This window comes from Chiloscyllium punctatum, chromosome 5 (genome assembly GCF_047496795.1).
Source record: "Chiloscyllium punctatum isolate Juve2018m chromosome 5, sChiPun1.3, whole genome shotgun sequence".
Classification (NCBI taxonomy): Eukaryota; Metazoa; Chordata; class Chondrichthyes; order Orectolobiformes; family Hemiscylliidae; genus Chiloscyllium; species Chiloscyllium punctatum.
In genome coordinates this window covers 32,369,844-32,387,484 of record NC_092743.1, presented here as the reverse complement: position 1 = coordinate 32,387,484, position 17,641 = coordinate 32,369,844, and the positions used below count along the sequence as shown (strand labels likewise).

The following is a 17,641-nucleotide window of genomic DNA, read 5'->3' as shown; positions in this document are numbered from 1 at the left end:
CTTTGCCGAGTGCTGGAAAGCCTGAAAATGATTCGAAGGAAAACAACAGATGTCTCTGAAGTGCTGCTCACCAGCTTGAAGTGTCTCAAAGCCAGTGAACTACTTTTGAAGTATGGGCACTGTTGAAATGTGAAGCAATTTGTACACAGTCATGGACAGTATGATTTAAATCAATATTTTTAGTCAACCTGTTCAGAGATGTTATGCACACCTCGCAGCAGCTGCGACCTGGGGCCTCCGAGCTCAGAGGTCGGGATGCTACCACTGTACCAGGAGAATCAATTAACAGAAGTGATGCAGTGATGGTAATTGAAAGCTGCAGCTTCACATCTGTCGGCTCATGGATGTAGGTTTGCTCGCTGAGCATCATTTCCAGATGTTTTGTCACCATACTAGGCAACATCTTCAGTGGGTCTCCACGCGAAGCACTGATGATCATTCCTGCTTTCTAATTATACATTTGGGTTTCTTTGGGTCGGTGATGTCATTTCCTGTGGTGATGTCATTTCCAGTTCTTTTTCTCAGGGGTTGGTAGGTGGGGTCTAACTCGATGTGTTTACAGTTAGAGTTCTGGTTGGAATGCCATGCTTCTAGACTTGTGCGTGTCCCTGTTTGGCTTGTTCTAGGACATTCAGAACCTCAACTTGAGCTACAAATCTTCTCAAAACTCGCAAAGATTTGTTTTTGTATTAATTGACTGTTAATAGCATAACATTTCCTCCAGTCATATTGAATACATTTGGGAGGAGAGAATGGAAGTGAGGATGCAATTGGTTAGATTTACAAGATTTTTTTGGCGAGTACTCTAAGTATGATGTGCCAGAACAAAGAAATATCTAAATATAAAATATAGATACAAAGTATGAATTTCTGACTTGTATTTTCACTCTCAGTGTAATTGGAATTTGACAGCTTATTTTATGCTCCTTCCCTTGCAGATTTCCAGCTGCATTCCACACATTCAGTGCCTTCAGGAGAAGTTTTGCCAATGTTTCTGCTTACTGTTATTGTGCTGACAGTTTGGGACGGGAACTTCAGGCCACGGGTGAGTGATCATGTCAGGCTGTTAAAACACAAGTCTTATTTTCCTTAAGTCTCATCCCCCTTCTTCTCCTCTGGTGCCCAGCTCCACAAGCATGGCCGCTGTCAGGAATCACATGGCCCTTCTTCATGTAGAAGCTGAGTCAGTGTTCAACCGCTGTGGTGTGCCAGCATGTTTCAGTCAACTTTCACACGCCCACACTTTGCACACTGGCTCACAGAAACAGTAGTCAACACTGGGTGTTTCCACCCCTCCCTCCATTACCACGGCCGTCTCTTCCTATCCCAAGGCTAACCGTTTTGACCAAGTGCTGCTCTGAATGTACACAACCCAAGGATTGTCTTTTTAACCAAGCTGCCACTCAGCAGAACGGGGAGGATGTCACTTTAGTGCCATGTAGTGCCATGCTTTGGGGGATAGCTGTATTACCAAAGATAGTCCACAGGATGTTCAACCTTTGCATCGTGTAAAACATATGCTTGTGGATCTACCTGAATTTCCCTTCTCATTAATACAGAATCTAGCCAAAGACAACATTTCAACCCTATGTTTTTGTCAGTGGAGCAATTGAATTAACACCCTGTTCCAGTAGCATTCCTGTCATAACCGCCTCTCTTAATGGCAAGGTACATAAGTAAACAACCATCTCCTATCCCTGTCCTTGGCAACTTCTTTGCTTAGAACTTCTGCTGCTTTCTCAGGCTTCCACATTAATCTTGATTTGGGCCAATTGCAATTGTGATAAAAACATGTTAGGAGTAGAGTTTAAATTGAAGTACAGGTCTGTGAGGCTGTGTGTGATGTGCAGAGGGTATCCGTTGGCATAGTTGTGAGATAGGCACTGAATGTGTGGAATGCAGCCGGAAATCTGCAAGGGAAGGAGCATAAAATAAGCTGTCAAATTCCAATTACACTGAGAATGAAAATGAGGGAGATGGACATAGGGGTGAGAGCTGGAGGAATATTTTTTATTTCTCATCTTTCAGAGAAGTTCAGTATCCTTTTAGATTTGGTCTCAGGACATGTTTGGCAGATGTAATGTTTGGGTAAGGTAAGACAACCTTTGGGATTGTCGAAAGGCATGATTTTGCTGAAAAATAGTGTATAAACTGGTTGGGACTTGCAACTATCCAAAAGAAAAATGAAGCTGAAAATAAAAACACTGCTCAGTATTTGTGAGTAGCTGGTTCCGTAAAATGATTATGGGATTTGAGTTGCATGAGTGATTTCCTAAACAATCGTTTTCACCATGACCAGGAGCCTATTACTGGATAGGCTCATATCAATTGGATGATATTATTTTGACGAAGTACAGAAAGGTTATACCCAATGTTCTGCTCAACATTTATTCCTCAATCAAACTCAGGTTAGTATTGCATCAGCTGTGAAGTGCTTTGAGGTATCAGGTAGCTCGATAAATGCTAATTGTTCTCTCTTTTCCTTTCTCCTATCTAAAGCAGAAAAATATATTGAGAGGCTCAGATTAGATAAATAGAATGGAAGGAGATTGTACCTGGTATAAACACTAGCACAGGTTGGTTAAGTGAAGTGTTGCAGGATTCATTTTTCATGGAATGCTATCCAATTTATCTGTGCAGAATAGAGACTCTTGGTCTCAAAGGCCAGTCCCCTTCTCATTGATCAACCCCACGCCAAGCACTTTAATTTCTCCAGAACACCTGTAAAGAGCAAAAGTGAAATTCTGCAGATGCTGTAAGTCTGAAGTAGAAACAGAAGGAGACAATCAGCTGCTCTGGCAGCATCAATGGTGATAGAAAGAGAGTTAACATTTCGAATCCAGTGACTCTTCTGATGACTTTTATTTCCAGAACCCTTACTGCTCAGGGAGAGTGAGTATTTTGCAATCCAGATCCTAATCCTGCCTGCTCTTATTAGTTTTACTGTTTTCTTTGTCAGGTCTGGAGTTGTTATTGGATGAAATCTATGATACCATCTTCAATGCTTCGCAGAATGGGCACTTGTTCACAGACACTGGCAATTATCACATTCTGCAGAGGAGATTCCTCGCAGTGCGACTGCTGATCACCGGCAGATTTAGATGTAAGTGCTCGCAGAGAAGATTCATCCTGACGTTGACTAACAGTTTATCACCAGGTTAACCACCAACTTCCACCTCTGAACTCTTGTTTTAACCAGTGACATCTTCTGTACCCTGGCTATACGCGCTTTATGTCAAAAAAGATTTGGTTAAATGCCATCCATTCTTTTGTGGGTGTTGTGTTACACCAAAATGTTTTTAATTCAACATAAAATTTGAACTGCAGTTATGATTGCTTCCTTTCCAATCCCAGTGTCTGCAGGGAATATATAATCCTGCAATTATAAGGCATATTTGAGGTTTGATGACACCTCAGGGCTCTTCTTGTTCCAATGATTCTTGTTCTTTTCTCCCCCTGTTGGACAGAGCTATTAACAGAGTGTGTTCTCTTACTGTACAGAACCACATTTATATTTTATCTTGAACATCTACAATTCTTTCACTGGAGACACTACCTCCGTGCTGTTTTGTAAAGTATTTCGAAATGCTGAAAAATTGATGATGCAGGAGTGGGAAGCCATGTCCAAGTGGTGATGAAAGGGACTTGGAGATTGGGAAGGAAGGACTGAGACTGAGAGGCAGGGGGTGGGGGAGGGGAGATAGGTACGAGGGATGGAGGGGACTGGAATCTGATATTGTTTTAAACATTTATAGAGTCATAGAATCATACAGTACAGTCCAAACAGTCCATGCCGACCACAATCCCCAACTAAACTAGTCCCACCTGCATACTCCTTGCCCATATCCGTCGAAACATTTCTTATTCATGTACATATCCAAATGTCTTTTTAACATTGTCACTGTACCTGCATCCACCACTTCCTCTAAAAGTTCATTCCACACACAAAACACTCTCTGTGCAAAAACGTTGCCCCCCATATCCTTTTTAAAATCTTTAATCTCTCTTATAAGTATGCCCCCTAGTTTTAAAATCCCCCACCCTAAGGAAAAGACACCTGCCATTCATCCTGTCTATACAGCTCATTACTTTATAAACCTCTATAATATCACCCCTCAATCTCCCAAGATACAGTGAAAGGATTTGTTTGACACTGTTTGCCTGTCAGTCTCTGGACTATGAACACAGAAATGTCTGCATACCTGCTTTTTGGATTGATTGGGGCAAATCCCACACAGAAATGGTAAAGACCGAGCCGTCCCCAAAGTATATGGTAGAAAGTGAGGATTGCAGATTCTGGAGATCAGCATCTGGAGTGTGGTGCTAGAAAAGCACAGCAGGTCAGGTTGCATCTGATGAGCAGGACAGTCGACGTTTCGGGCATAAGTCCTGATGAAGGGCTTATGCCCGAAACGTTGATTCTCCTGCTCTTTGGATGTTGCCTGACCTGCTGCGCTTTTCCAGCACCATACTCTCGACTCTGTCCCCAATGTTGGACCTTGTATGGGCTCCAATTCCATGGTCCACGTGGAGTGGCTGCGAAAGTGTAACAGACTATTGGATTGAACCTGATATTCTTTTCAACAGCAGTTGGAATGAATGCTCCTCACTGCTGCTCCCAGCTGCTAATTCAAGTGGGGGGGGGGGAGCCTTCCTGTTGGCACCACATTGTACTGTGTGAGCTCAGCATATGGCAAGTGAGAATATGACAAAAATGTAGGAACTTAAGTTAAAAACCATTATACTTAATGTTCACCTGGACAAATGCCACTGACAATGAAAAGCATCAAACTAAGGGGCAGCTTATACCTCGCCTAGTATGTATCCAACCTCCTTGCTAATAATTTGGAAGGCTAAGATTTTGTTTTTGGCCCAAATTTCCTTATTCTGTAACCTTGCAAAAGCAGGATCATGTCTGGGTACGTGGTAAAACCATTAGCTGATATAAACTCAAGGTTATAATTTGTTCATTCCTGAACATCCTGTGAATTCTGCACAGGCAAGTGAAAGTTCTTCAAATGGGAAGTGCAGAACACGGGTTCAACTACAACAGCATCCTGACACAAAAACAAAGCATCAAGGGAAAGAAGAGGAAAGACACATCAAAACATAACATTTTGCTAGTGAACTTTATCTTTCATTACAGGCCCGACAAAATGTGAAATTGAGAGGTTCACAGCTTCCTCGTTTGGTAATGTCTTCACCCCCTCATGTGATAACAGTGGAAACTATCTCCCAGTCCAGTGTCAGAAGGGGAGTCTGTGTTGGTGTGTAGATTCCAATGGACAAGAGGTCTTTGGAACAAGGCAACAGGGGAGTGTGCCTGACTGCAGTGAGTATTTCTTGGTTCTTTCACCTATCACTAGCCAATTTATAATACAATGCTCACACAATTTTCATAATTCCAAAGGTTCATGATGTTTCCTTTGTTTCCCAGGTTTTCTTTTTTATTTCCTTTTCAAACATATATCCAGTTTCCGTTGAAATATGTTTGTACTACATGTTCAGAAAATGGATTCTGGTTCATAACAATTTTCTGCATAAAAGAATTTAACTCATCTCCTCCACCTTCTTCTACTACCCATGGCCATTGGTTCTTTTGCCAAGTATATCTAGGCTAATTGCAAGTTGGAAACAAGTTCTCTTTATTTACCCTGGAAAAGGTCTTGTAATTTGGAATGCTTTTGCCCAGGTGATATAATTCCATTTCGTGTGACTCTCACCTATTGATACATTCTGGCCCAGTTGGCCCAGTAGCAATAGATGTTTGTGCCATCACAATTATATTAACATTGCTTTGCTACCAGATACTAAACTGTGATAAACTCTTGCTACAAAACTATCCTCATTCTGTGCCTTCTCAGGACATATTCTTAACTTCAAAGTACATCTGAAGTTTCTGATAAACCAAAAACAGAACACAACTTCAGATTAAACGCTGATGTTTGAATTGGACAGCTTAAGTTAAAAAATAATGAAAGTCACATTTCTGACCTTTAAGGTTAGATTTGGGAAATAAATCTTAGTTCAAATTTTGTGAGATCTTGTGTAAGGCATTGAACTTTGGAAACGCATGGGCAGTGGCCTTTGGTTTTCTCCTATGGGCTGGGTGCAAGTGAGGTCCTTTTTGAGATTCTGGGACTTAGTAAAATTAGCTTTACATTGTGATCAACTTGTGATATGGATTTCTGAGCAAGCTAGTAAACATGAAGGATTGTGTAATTGCCTAACTTTTTGTTGAAGCAGATTCTGAAGGGTACAAGATGATCTTTTGGGGTGAATGCGATAGGTTGGGCCACGTCATGTTTTATTTATTTCTGTCTTGAGATCTTGTAAAAAAAAAAGGAGATTGTTACATTTCTGCTCAACTGTTTGCAACATATCCCCAAAAAATGTTCTTCATGATGTGAGCACATATATGAACACAATGAACCATTTCACAGTACTTAAAAATCATTGAATGATTTGATTTTGACTCTTTGAGCAGCAACAGCCCAATTTTGCACAATGTAAATGTGGAGAAAATAATTTTTATTAGTAAGGGAAATAAGAAGAGTAGAGCATAATCTTAGAGTTATAATTGATTTTACATAAATTGGAGAGTAACTGGAGGAAAAAAAAGTCCTTTAGAGCTAACAATGAGAAATTATAAGGGGGAATGAGGAAATGATACAAATTGAATACAAGAAATAGGGTAACCAAAAGTCAAATGGGAATGAGAAACTTAATGTATTTAATATTAGCAGTGAAAGAGAAATTTGAAGATCTAAAAGCAACCAAATTCTCAGGACCTGGTGACTTATATTCTAGAGTTCAAAATATGGAGAAATAGTGATAGTTATACTTTTCTGAACTTGTTCTAGAACAGTCCAGTGGATTGGTACTTAGCAAATATAAGTCCACAATACAAGAAAGAAAGAGAGTAAATAAGAATCATATGCCAATTAGCCTCAGTATCTATATCGTGGAAGTCTTAACAATTAGAAAATCATGGTGTGATCAGCTAGAGTCAACATAATTTTATAAAAGGAAACCATTATTTGTCAAATTTATCAAGTATATTTGAGGATGTTACCAGTAGGGTAATTAAACAAATGCTTGGACTTTCAAAAGAAAAGCTAAGATACCACACAAAAGGTGAAAGAGAGGGATAATTGGAGAGGGTGTAATATATTATTATGGAAAGACTGAGAGCTTCTTTAATTGGCCGGGAATCTAGCACATGGGGACACAGTCTGAGAATGGTTAACAATTTAAGATTGAGATTAGGAGAAATTTCTTCTCTCATTATGTTTTGAATCTTTTGGAAATGTAAGAGAATTGTGGATGCCCCATTATTAAACACATTTAAATTGAGTTGAAGGCAAAATGCAACCATCTGATGCTGCATGGTAGAGTAGGCTTGTGGGATGACAAAGTTGACCTCAGCTTCTATTTCCTTCTTTATTATATGTTAATTAGGGCTAAACTGTTTGGGACCAAAGTCATTTCTTCACACAAACAGAAATCTAATCCCAAAAAAGTTGTGGACAGCAGATCAAATAGGGCTTTTAAGCTTCAGATAACTAGACATCTGTTTCGTCAGTCTAAATGGAAATATGGAGCAAAAGTGGGTGAGTGGAGATTAAGCACAGATCAACCCTGGTCTAGTTAAATGTGGAGCAAGACTAAGGGTCTGAATGGTCTGCTTCTATTTCTGTACTTCCTGTGATCTAACTCTTTAAATTCCAGGCAATGACAAGAGTGGCTGTAAGTCTGAGAGAAAACGCACGCTCTCGCGACTTTTCTATGGACCTGTTGGCCACTTCAGTCAAAACGATATCTTTGCTGCGCCTACATCTCTGAGTCCGACACTGGAAAGGATTGGTATGTCTCTACGCCACTGCAGCCCCGACCTGAAACAACTGTTCATAAAATCTGGATTGCTGCTTTCTATCTCCCAGTTTGTAGACCTGGACATTGGTCAGGCTGACCTAGAAGTAATTCTGAGTGAGATTGTACAGGGGACATTTCTAACCAAGGATTTAGCACTCACTGCCCTTCAGTTTTCTGCGTCCTCAAAATTCTTTGTTGAAAATTTGTTTGGAGGCAAATTTCTGCCGAACCTGAGTCTATTCAATTTCACCGGCAGCCTCGGGAGTAGGGGGACATTTAATTTCAGTCAGTTCTTCCAGCAAATTGGCTTAAGAGGAATGTATAGTGGGGAAAACTTTGTGGAACTTGCCAAATTGTTCTCTCAGATTGAAGACTCCTATTTCTCGAAAGGAACCTCAGAATTCTCCAAGGACACCTTCAACTTGAATCAGACAATTGAGGACAACTTTGGGCGGCCAGTAAATTTACAAGAGAACCAGAATATGGTGAAGCTTATAAATACTCTGTTAGAGGATCAGAATGTTCTTACAACATTGCGTGAAATCATTACCTTCTTTGGTGGACAGGATGATAACTTAGCTGAAACAATCCAACTGGTGTTAAGGAGTGCGAAAGTTGGTATCTGTGAACGCCCGACTTCAAATCTCTTTGTTCCGAAGTGCACTAGAGACGGACTGTATGAAGAGGTCCAGTGTCTAGGCACAGATTGCTGGTGTGTAGACAGTCAAGGGTTGGAGATTCCAAACTCAAGAGTCCGGGGTCAAAGGCCACAATGTCCCACTGAGTGTGAGCAAGAACGTAAGCGATTAATAGATTTGAGAGGACACCAATCAGCGGGATCTGATGGGTTTATCCCTTCATGCAGAAGTGATGGTAATTTTCAGTCCATGCAATGTGATGGGATGAACTGCGTTTGTGTAGATCTCCAGGGTAGGAAGACACCTGAACTAAGGAAAATAACTGGAGGAGGCGTGTTGTGTAAGTTTTGACTTTTACTGCAATTTATATATTAAACATTTTTGCATCAGATTACATAGGCTATGCAGTACTGGAAAAGGCAATTTGTCTGATCTAGCTCATGCTGGCATGTATGCTTGGCTCAAACCTTCTCCCAATTTTTGAGCTTGAACTCAATTAGCATAACCTTTTATTCCCTTCTCCCTCATATGCTTGCCTAGCCTTAATACATTTAAATGTATTGATGATATTTACTTTACCACTCTCTGTAGCAAGCAATTCCACACTCTCATCACCTTTTGGGTAAGAATGTTTTTTCTGAATCCTCTGTTTGATTTCTTGGTAACTATCTTATACTGATGCTTTCTCATTTTCCTTAAAATTTGAATTTTGAGACCCTTTCTCTATTGTGCCACTTCTTAGCCTAGATTTTTGGCTCGGTGAGGCAGGGTGAATCAACTTAAAATCCTAATGCTATCCTTGAGGGATAAGTTTTGAATGTGAGGATGCAGCTGCTTACTGGCTGTCTTGAACAATGAGCAGTCCCAAACATTGCATCCTTTTCAAATATTTACTGCCCTGATGCTTCTTTCCAATCAGTTCTGTCACTGGGCACTCAAGATGCAGAGAGAACAGTTTCTGCAGTTAAAAGAACCCCTCGTGTTCCCTGGAATACAAGCACCATGTCTGACTTCATTATTTCCAAGTTTGATAATTGCAGTTTTTTTTCATCTCACAACATATTAAACTCTTCGTATGGGTATAGGTTAAAATAGGAATTGATGCTATTTTCATCTTTAAATGAATTAACTCGTTTCAGTATTTATTGATAAAATGTTAATTTATAGTTCAGACAGTTTTGTTTTGATATTCTAAGTTTATTTCATTAAAACTTGGCTGACCTGTGGTCAGGTGATTATTGTGCCCATTTTAAGCCAGTGTTTGGTCACTTTTTAAATATGATTTCAGTCCATGGAAGTCCCTGGTATTAAATTGGCAATAGAATTCAAAAGTCACTCATGACACTTGACTTTTCAAATGAAAAGAGACTTTGAGCCTATTCAATATCTGCTGAGAGCTATATCCCTGCATGCCTGGTATCATCATTGCAATTTTATATGCACCCTCCCCAATGCTTCTACATGTTTTTATAATATGGCAACCAGGATTGTACATAATACTCCAGGTCTAACTGAGATTCGATACAAGTTTGACAAAATTTCTTTTATTTTCAGTTGTATCCCCCAACAAATAATCACCAGTTCTTAGTTTCTCTTAATGAACTTGAAACCTGTGTCATTACTTCTAGTGATTTATTTCCAGGTAATTTAGATACACAATTTGGATTGTTATTTTCCCAGTAAATACAACCTCCTTAAATTTCTTGCCAACATTTAAGTTTAACTCATGTTGAAATTCATTTGATAAATATATGCCAATTTGCAAGTATACTCTTAACTACCTGTAATTTGCTACATTAATTCTCAGTATCGCATATTTCCCATCTATCCTCAATTTAGTGCCATATGCAAATTAATTGTGTTTTTATTTAAACGTCTAAATCCTTAAATTGAGTCACATAATCAACTGTAACATGAGAGAAATAACAATTACTACATTTTATATGTTCAAGTGTAACAAAGTTGTTTTCCAAAAATAGTTAGAATGAGGGATATCATTTGCCTGATTCTTTCCCTGTTGGATTTCAAATTTCCTCACCTCTCTTTCCCCTGATATGCATCTAGAACCATTTGGAGTCAAAGGATCCCATTCAGTTATACTGGTTATTACAAAGGGTTATTCACTCCAGTACAGTAGTACTTCTGCCAATGGTTGGAGAAGAAAGATATTTGCACTTAAAAGCGGAGACTTAAAGGTAGCTCAGTTGAGCCTGTACAGACATTTGTGGATCACAGAAAGTCATGTACCCTAATCATTGGAAGAAAGATAACCGCAAAATTATAAATTCAAGAAATGATTACTGTGATTCATTGCTTTCATGAAGAATTGCAACTGTAGTTAGTGGCGATTGGAGATAGAAGTACATCATTCTGACCTCAATGCTGATTCATGCTTACTTCAAGCAGAGTCATTCACCACACACTTAATCTTCAACTTTCACAGACTATGAAATAGATTTCTGTCAGTCTGGTGGTTAGTATTGGTGGACAATGTTGATGATTCATTCTTCAATGAATGTTGACAATTTCAAAGCACTGCAGCACAGGCTGTGGATTCTCACATAATTGTAAATTACAATTTTTGCAAGTCATATTTTGCCACATAGGATTGAGAGTGTCAAATTTACCTCAAATTGACTGATTAACATCGTGTCCTTTCTAATGAAGTGATGCTTGATTCACAGCTTAATCCTGCTAACATTCTAGTAGCTAATCAAGAAACATAGAAAATAGGATCAGTGTGAGGCCATTTGGCTCTTTGAGGCTGTTCCATCATTCAATATGATCATGGCTGATCATCCAGTTCAACACCCTGTTCCTGTTTTTGTTTAACCCCATACCCTATGATTCCTTTAGACCAAAAACAATAGCTAACTCCTTGTTGAAAACATTCAATGTCTTAACCCTCAACTGCTTTTGTAGCGGAGAAGATAAGCAATGGGGTGCCTGTTGTTAAGTATTCAGTAAGTTTAAGCTGAAGTAATTTTATTGAAGCAGCCTCCCTAAGTGGCTTGTTATACATCTCCCATCCCTCCCAATCTAATTAAGGATGGCAGGTGGACCAGGGTTACATAAGGTCCAGTTGGAGGTCCTGCAGCAATCCTCAGACACCAGAAGAGGTGAGTGAGGCTGCGCAAATGAGAGATGCAGAGTATGCTTCAAAATGAAGGTGCCCCTGAAGACTTCCCTCTTTAACATTTAAAAATGACAATGCATTATTAGGGGCCTTAGGGCTGTGGGTTGATCCCTTCAAAGACTGCTTGTGGAACATCATAAATCCTTTTAAGCATTGAAAACTTCTGATGCTGATGATTAATTCAGCTACTTATAGCCTAGGTCACAAGAAGCAGCCAACTGCACAGTGCAGACACAGTCAGGCTTATTACAATGGGCAGCTGGGGCAGGGAGGGTTTTCGGTGGAGCCGTAATTGGTTTGCTTTCCTTCCAGTATCCATGAAGCGGGCTCTTGTTATGACCTCTGCTGGTGTTATTACTTTACAAGTTAGAGCTGTTTTACTTTTGGTTTTATTGTGGTGGTCTATCACTGCAGATACATATACAATATTACAGATTTAGTTTTAAGAATAAAATAGAACTTACTTCACAGAAGAAGTGAAAACAAAAAAGGAAGGAACTTAGACTTTTTACACATCCAAGTTTACAGTTTTTGGAGCAATGTTACAATATAATCACATTAATCCCAAAATAGCCCCTTATCGTACCCAAATGCACTTGTTGTGCAGTATGGACACCAATGCTTCACTAGGTCTAATTTAACTGTGACTTCAACTCCCAGTCGAGACAATATTTCATACTCCTGAGTTTAAACATTCTCTGCTTCAAATAACCTCTTTATGTTTTTATGCAAACATTCCTGGTCTAGAACTAAACTGTTTTACCAGCTTCTCCCGTCAGGAGCATTGCTTCATCCACTTCTGCAGAACTGCACCAAACTGAAACGAAACAAAAGACTATTGCCCAGTTATCAGAATCTTTATAATAGATTCTAGTATTTTACTGGTATTCGCTACAATTAGTGGCAAACTAACACGTCTGTAGTCTCCATTATCTTCCTCCTTCCTTTATTAAATAGTAAGATTACATTTGAAATCCTCCAATCTGCAGGCAACATTCTAGACCATATCGAATTTTTTTTTAAATTACAACTAGTATGTCCACAATTTTTATACTCATCCCTTTTAACAGTCTGAGATCAATGGGCTCTAAAGGATTTGTCAACTTTCAATCTCATTAATTTCTCCAAATTTTAACTAATGTATTTCAGTTCCTCATTCTCACAAGTCACTTGGATCTCTCGTATTTCTGGGAGATTTCTTGTATCTTCCTTCAAGAAGACAGATGCAATGTAATTATTTAGTTTCTCCAACATTAGTCTATTTCCTAATAATATTCTCCCATCTGCTAGTAATGGACCTATATTCATCTTTGCTAATCTTTTAATTTTTACTTATACATAAAAGCTTTTACAGGTCATTTTTTATGATTTTGTGTTCACATTCATATTGTAATTTTTTATTCTTTATCATCTTTTTGGCCTTCCTTTGTATAATTCTAAAATGCTCCCAAGTCTCGAGTTTACTATTTTTTAGGCTACTTTATAAGTCTCCTCTTCTTATCTAATTCAATTTTTGTTAGGTTGACTTACTTTTCTTTGTATATTTTTGTGCCTTAAATCAATATATTTTTGTTGTAAAACAGGTACTAATTCTTTCAGTACTAGGATTGCCTTCTGTTGTCATATCTTTTAATATATTTTCCCAATACAACACTGTCAGCTTACCCTTCATGCCTCCACAGTCTCTTTTGTTTAGATTGAAGAACCTGGTTTCAGATTTAACTACATATTTTTGAAAAAAAAATGCCAAAGTTGTCAATGAAACTCACAAACTAGTTTTAATCAAAAATTTGCTTTTCTAATCAATACTCAGTTAAATAAAGCCTAAGCATTTTTAGACTGGACATTGAGCAAAGATGAAAACTTTTACCTTTGATAATCCTTTTCTCTTTCCAGGTCCCAGTGCTTGCCAATTGTCTGCTGCAGAGAATTTTTTAAAGACAATTGAGATATTGCTGTCAGAACCAAACTTGCTCTCAGTGCCTTCAATCTACGTACCTCAGTGCAAGGAAAATGGAGACTGGCGACAAGTCCAGTGTGATGGCCTTCCACAACAGGTCATTGAATTTTATCAACAGTGGATTTCTCAGAATAATGGAGGCCAGGAAATGTCATTCACTGCTATCTTAAATGAGGTCATTGATTACCGCAGATCATCTAATGTCTCCAAGAGTTTTGAGATGTTTGTGAAGGAACTCTACAGAAAGAGGCATCACCATGTTTTTTCAGTTTTTTCTGCTTTCTCAACTTTTGACTCAATTTCTGCTGACGATGTTGCAGCAATTGTCGCCTCTACACCTGGCACTAATATCTTGCTGAATCCTTACGTGTTTTGGCAGTTGTTGTTTGGTGCTGTGACACACTATCCTGGTTTATACACTGATTTCAGTGTGAAATTGAATAAGATGGAGCTGCGTAGATGCTGGTGTGTTGATGAGAAAGGACAAGAACTTCCAGGGACAAAGGCTGAAATGGGTCAATTTCCCCAATGTAAGCAATGCAGCAGTTAGAACTTCTCTCAAGCGTGTTTAGTAATTTCCTTCCTCTTCCATCTTGTTAAAAGCTTTCTCTCAACTTTCCCTTTCCTGTGAACTTTACTTTCTTTCCCTTCTCTCAATGATTGTCTATGACTCTCCCAATACCTATCCCTTACCTTTCTCTCAATTGTTTACTCCTTCCCACTTCCGTCATCCCTTCTATTTAATCTCTGTACCCGTTTCTTGTTATACTGTTTTCTTACTTTCTACTACTCTTCTACTAATTTAATAGTCACCACAGGAGCAAAACTGGTCATTGTCAGTAATAGGAGAAATGTTCTTTGTGAATCAAAAGCCCATTTTCCACTGTGCCAGATTTCACAAAGTCAAGTTTTCCATATAAAACTGAGATCTGCTGTCTTGGTATGTCTTGCTTGTCTGTTTTGTTCCATTCTATGCATCCACTGTAACTCATCTATGTGACCTTTCTGTGATACACATTATCCAACTGTGGCTTGATTGACACCATTTTTCCTTCTGCCCTCCACTTTGTTCTCAAGTCGAGATCTCTCTAGATTTTCAAACATATATTTAGCATCCACATTTCGAAGGTCTCTGATTAGTTAACAGGTCTTATTTCTTATCCAAATTTCAGAGGTATGTAAGAAAATGGATAGAATGTAACATCTTATGAGTTTGTTCTTTGATACAAACTTAACTTTTCTTGAACACAGATTCCTCATCTTCAGAAAATTACTTCTAACAATCTCTATCCTTCTTTTGACTTCAGCGTTCCATCTAACATTTTCATTTTCCAAAATTAGATAAATATACTTACTTGTTCAAGTGTGACACAAACCACTTCTATGTCATTCTTGTTTGCTTAAATGCATTCCTTCTGCCTATCATAGTCTTCGTCTTTTTGGTCTTCATTTTTAATCCATGTTTGGTATACAGTTATTGAGTTGCATTTAGGTTGTGTATAATCATTATGTTCTATTTACATCATGTGCATCTTTGTGTTTTGTTCTAGGTCCAGGATCCTGTGATCGTGCTGTTCAACAAATCTTTCATTTTATTGCTCAGGCAGAGGAAATAATGGTGGATTCCAAAAATTCCAATATTTCCTTTGGCCAGGCTTTCTTATCTGCCAGTGGTATACAACTGACTGAGAATGAACTTCAGTCTTTTGGGAAGTTCCAATCAGCTCCTTCCTTTTCTGAAGCTTTGTTGAGTGGAGCTGACTATGCTGTTCGATTGGCTGCCCAATCCAGTGAGCAACTTGGTTTAATGTCTAAATGTGCACATTATTGTGCTGACCTTGAGTTAAACTGTCTTGCAATTCTGATTCTGTGAGTTCATCTATGTTATCCTCAAAATTTAGTATGATAACTCTGTAACACTGTCCTATTGCACTCATACGGTATCCCTACCCTCACTGATCTACATGAATTCTTAGTCCACAAATGTTTCTCATTAAAATTTCTCATCCCAATATTTAAACTTTGAAATCACTCCTTCTTATCTCTGTGGCCTCTTCCAGCTGAATATAAAGCTAGTTCATTTGGGAGAGAGATCAGGAAGCTCCTATTCACCCCATGAAAAGTGGAAATTCATGATTTTTCTTCTCTGCGAGTATCATGTATACTTGGAGAATTGGCATTTTCCATGTGGAAAGTAATAGTTGTTTTTAATTAGAAAAGACCATTAAGAATTATGGGGTGAAGTCAAGTAAATAAGTTCTAAACTGTTTAATTGACTCTGTTTAGGTTGCTCAATGATCTTCTGTTACAATCTACAGCCTTAATTACATGCTTCCTGGATCTAGTATTCTTTCACACACACATACCTTATTTTTCTTTCAGTTGATTAGGCCTCCGGAATCGTCTCCCTATAGCCCTCCATCTCTCCCTGCATACTCCCTCTTCAAACCTTCCTTTGGTGACTCTTCCCTCTACTGCCTTTTCTAACTTGGCATGGGGTTTCATTAGCGCAGTCACTGGATGGCTGCAGTGTGGCATGGAATAATGCCAATGGCGTGGGTTCAATTCCTATATTAGTTGAGGTAGTTCATGGAGGTCTGTCTCATTGCATTGTCCCATGCTTGATATGGAATGATGCCTCTCAACCACATCTCTCTCTCTCTCTCTCTTTCTCTCTCTCACTCTTCATTCCCACCCCCCCCACCCCTCTCTCTCTCTAAAACAGAGAAAAACACTTGTTGTCCCCAATGGGCTATAACTAATTACTTCATATTCCTAGCTGGCTCAGCATCAAATTTATTTGATTCTATGCGATACCTCAGGATATTTTTCTGCATGAAAGATTACATTAGAGCTATGTAATAGTATGTTATCATTACTGCCATATGTAAATCTGGAAACAACTTGTCCCAACAGAAAATTCACTGGATTCCCAGGGAAGCAAACTACTGTGGTGTAATTTGCTACAGCAGACTTTATAGCAATGTCTGCCATTATTTAGATTGTCTTTGTACATACAGGTGTTTAAGCAAGTTTCAGAATGAGAGGGTGAAAAAAGCCAAGCATCTGGAACCTAAGTAGACATGGTCAGCAACTCTATCTCCTTAACCAGATCAAGTTGTGAAATTAATGAGAAGGAATCGTAAGGCCTAAGATTTCACCATGACATCATCTATTTCATTGACTTACCAAATATGGCACCAAGGTCCCAAATCTCGAAGTCCCACCCCAAGCCAGGCACTGTTGCTTTTGCTGGCTTTGAGAGTCAGGGAAAGCCAGCAGACTGAGTTGTCCTTTGCATAGCCGTGCTTCATGGAAGCAACTGCACCCATTACAGCACAATTAATCAGATCTAATTTTCATTCGTGAGTTGTTCAAAACACAACTTGTGCATTTGAGACATACCATGAGAATGTCTAAGGTCTCTGAAGTTTGTTGGAGTGATAGGCCACAATTTCAGAGGGAAGGTACAGTTATGGATAGGGCAGATACCCTTTGTGAAATGTCATGCGCTCTTTGAATTAGTTAAAAGTAGACACTACGTGTAATAACAGTGATAAGTCCATTAGAAATATTCTGCCCTTTGAACTTCCAAGCTGTTATGGTAATGATCAAGCTGTCAAGGGAGGTGTCAAAGGAGCTGTCATGATGTCAGGTGACAGAAATGTCCTGGTTTCAAAATTTCTAAATTAAGATTTGTATGGAGATCTCAGTTATCTGTAAGAATAATAAGGTGGTTATGGTAGGGGATTTTAACTTTCCAAACTTAGACTGGGACTGTCATAGTGTTAAGGGTTTAGATGGAGAGGAATTTTTTAGGTGTGGACAAGAACATTTTCTGATTCAGTATGTGGATGTACCTACTAGAGAAGGTACAAATCTTGACCAACTCTTGGGAAATAAGGCAGGGCAGGTGACTGAGGTGTCAGTGAGGGAGTACTTTGGGGCCAGCGACCATGATTCTGTTAGTTTTAAAATAGTGATGGAAAAGGATAGCCCAGCTCTAAAAGTTGAAGTTTGAAATTGGAGGAA

General features: G+C 38.9%; 1 protein-coding gene across 1 annotated transcript in view; it reads left to right on the top strand.

Annotated features, from left to right (window-relative positions):
* tg (thyroglobulin) overlaps positions 1-17,641 on the top strand; it is a 366,459-nt gene that overhangs the window by 11,819 nt on the left and 336,999 nt on the right. The window contains exons 5-10 of the mRNA XM_072569545.1: positions 939-1,045; positions 2,960-3,103; positions 5,147-5,332; positions 7,732-8,853; positions 13,546-14,139; positions 15,160-15,399. Of these exons, the coding sequence (XP_072425646.1) occupies positions 939-1,045; positions 2,960-3,103; positions 5,147-5,332; positions 7,732-8,853; positions 13,546-14,139; positions 15,160-15,399 (2,393 nt within the window). The remainder of the gene's footprint in view (positions 1-938; positions 1,046-2,959; positions 3,104-5,146; positions 5,333-7,731; positions 8,854-13,545; positions 14,140-15,159; positions 15,400-17,641) is intronic.